At 34.4% G+C, this 2,259-nt stretch overlaps 1 protein-coding gene across 1 annotated transcript in view; it reads left to right on the plus strand.

Moving 5' to 3' along the window:
- LOTGIDRAFT_164155 (hypothetical protein) overlaps window positions 1–596 on the plus strand; it is a gene marked incomplete at both ends in the record, with an annotated part of 1,155 nt that extends 559 nt beyond the window's left edge. The window contains one exon of the mRNA XM_009060636.1: window positions 261–596. Coding sequence (XP_009058884.1) covers window positions 261–596 — 336 coding nt within the window. The remainder of the gene's footprint in view (window positions 1–260) is intronic.
- Window positions 597–2,259: the final 1,663 nt, after the last annotated feature.

Consider the following 2,259-nt stretch of genomic DNA (forward strand, 5'->3'; position numbering starts at 1 on the left):
CCACTAATTCTCTAGCTCTCTAACAAACCATATACCACTAATTCTATAGCTCTCTAACATACCATATACCACTAATTCTCTAGCTCTCTAACAAACCATATACCACTTATTCACTAGCTCTCATTAATCTTGTATGCTATGGTTTGATTTAAACATTTTTTATCATTCTTGTTACGGCCCTATAACGTCACAGGGAATACAGATCAAGTAACATAGAGTTAAAATCAGTTCTCATCATTTCATGATATTTTTTTTTATAGGAAGCTGATAATCAGAAATTAGAAAAAACAGAAATTTTAGAAAAAACCATAACCACCATCCAAGAAATAAAAAGAAAACGTGAAATAGCAATGGATATTATTTATCAAGAAGGTTATTCAAGATGTTTATTAGAAATTAACTCATTTTTATCATGTTTTAATTTACCTGAATCTAGTCGACAGAATGTATTAAAATATCTAACAAGACGACCACATAAAAATATCAACCTACAATCACCAACAGAAAGTATACAGTGTTATAATAGATTAGTTAATGTCGATATACAGATTCAGAATGGTAGCATTAACAATCTCGTCTGGCGACCTTGGATCTGAACTCTCCACTAAAAACTGAACAAGACCTGGCCTGTAAGTTTAGGCTAGACTTATGAAAGAACATTTAGAGTGGTAAAAGACCATTTTTAGGTTAGAGTGGTGTAAAAACATCTGTGGCTAGACTGGTGAATGAACATCTGAGGTAAGGGTGGTAATAGAACATCTGTGGTTACAGTGGTAAAAGAACATCTATGGTTAGAGTGGTAAAAGAACATTTGTGGTTAGAGTGGTAAATGAACATCTGAGGTTAGCGTGGTAAAAGAACATCTGTGGTTAGAGTGGTAAAGAACATCTATGGTTAGAGTGGCAAAAGAACATTTATGGTTAAAGTGGCAAAAGAACATTTATGGTTAAAGTGGTAAAAGAACATCTGTGGTTAGAGTATTTAAAGAACATCTGAGGTTAGAGTGGTAAATGAACAGCTGTGGTTAGAGTGGTAAAAGAACATGTGAGGCTAGCGTGGTAAACATTAGATGAATAGTATCAGAATGACTAAGGAAGAGTGTAATAGTATTTGTATGGTAGTGTTTATTTTATTTTACAGGCTGTCTGACTTGAATATTATTGTGTATTTCTATCTATATGAATATAAAATATATCTAATAAAATATTGTGTTATAATTTACCTCTATAGTTCAGTACTAGTTTATAAGTACAGTTTTGTATGGAAATATAACAAAAAAAATTTCCCCAACACGAAATGAAAGATTTTAAGATAGCTCTCCAGGCAAGGTAATATACGCCCACTGTCAGCTTTAATATTAATAAAAATATTTAGCAGTACAGTAACAATCACCAGTATGAAATATTCAACCTTCATTCATACATTTCTTTTGAACTTTTTGGGGCGATACTGAATGATATGACCAAGTTGTCAAAATCATTTTCAATGGTTTATCCATGGGTCATAAGCAATTTCACCAAGTTTCGTCAAAATCTGTAAAGAATTGTGCCTTCAAGAGTGCTTACGGACTAAAAATTGAACTTGTTTAAGACAAAAGGGCAATAACTCATAAGTTTTCATGTAAATCAAATTTCACCGTCTGGTAAATATGCAATTCATTTATTTAAAAGGGGAACAGTCGGTATTTTACGGGGATTGATTTGGGTTCTATTGTGCTTTAATAGTCTTAAGAAGTACTTATACCGACGAAAATCGCATAATCCCTTCAAATATACCTCAAACTAGAAATGTCACTGTCTATATATGTGTTTTCTAAACTGACAGACAAAAGAAAGTTTTCACTTTAAAAATCGTTGTATAAAAAGCAAAAAAGCTGGTACAGGTTTGAACCCTAGCAGCAAACATTTGCATTAATGCAACGTTACCATGACCACGATGCAGATTATCGAACACAGCTCTCCAAATCTACAAATCTATAAATACCGAAATTGGACAGAACAGACATTCAGTAAGGGAAAAACCACCAAAAGTATGCCAAGACTTGCACAAGCACAACGAGATAGAGCGAGCGGTATGTTCAATATGGGGGTTTCTTAACGACAGATAGCTAGAACCTTCAACTGCTCCCAGAGCACCATTTTGATATTCCGGCCCCAACAGACAGGACAGATCCCAGACTGACAAAGATCGTGAAGACCGAGGTTGACAACACCGGCCGACGACCGCTACATCCAGAGGATTCATCTTCGAAACAGATGG

This window comes from Lottia gigantea, assembly GCF_000327385.1.
Source record: "Lottia gigantea unplaced genomic scaffold LOTGIsca_43, whole genome shotgun sequence".
In the NCBI taxonomy this organism is placed as follows: domain Eukaryota; kingdom Metazoa; phylum Mollusca; class Gastropoda; family Lottiidae; genus Lottia; species Lottia gigantea.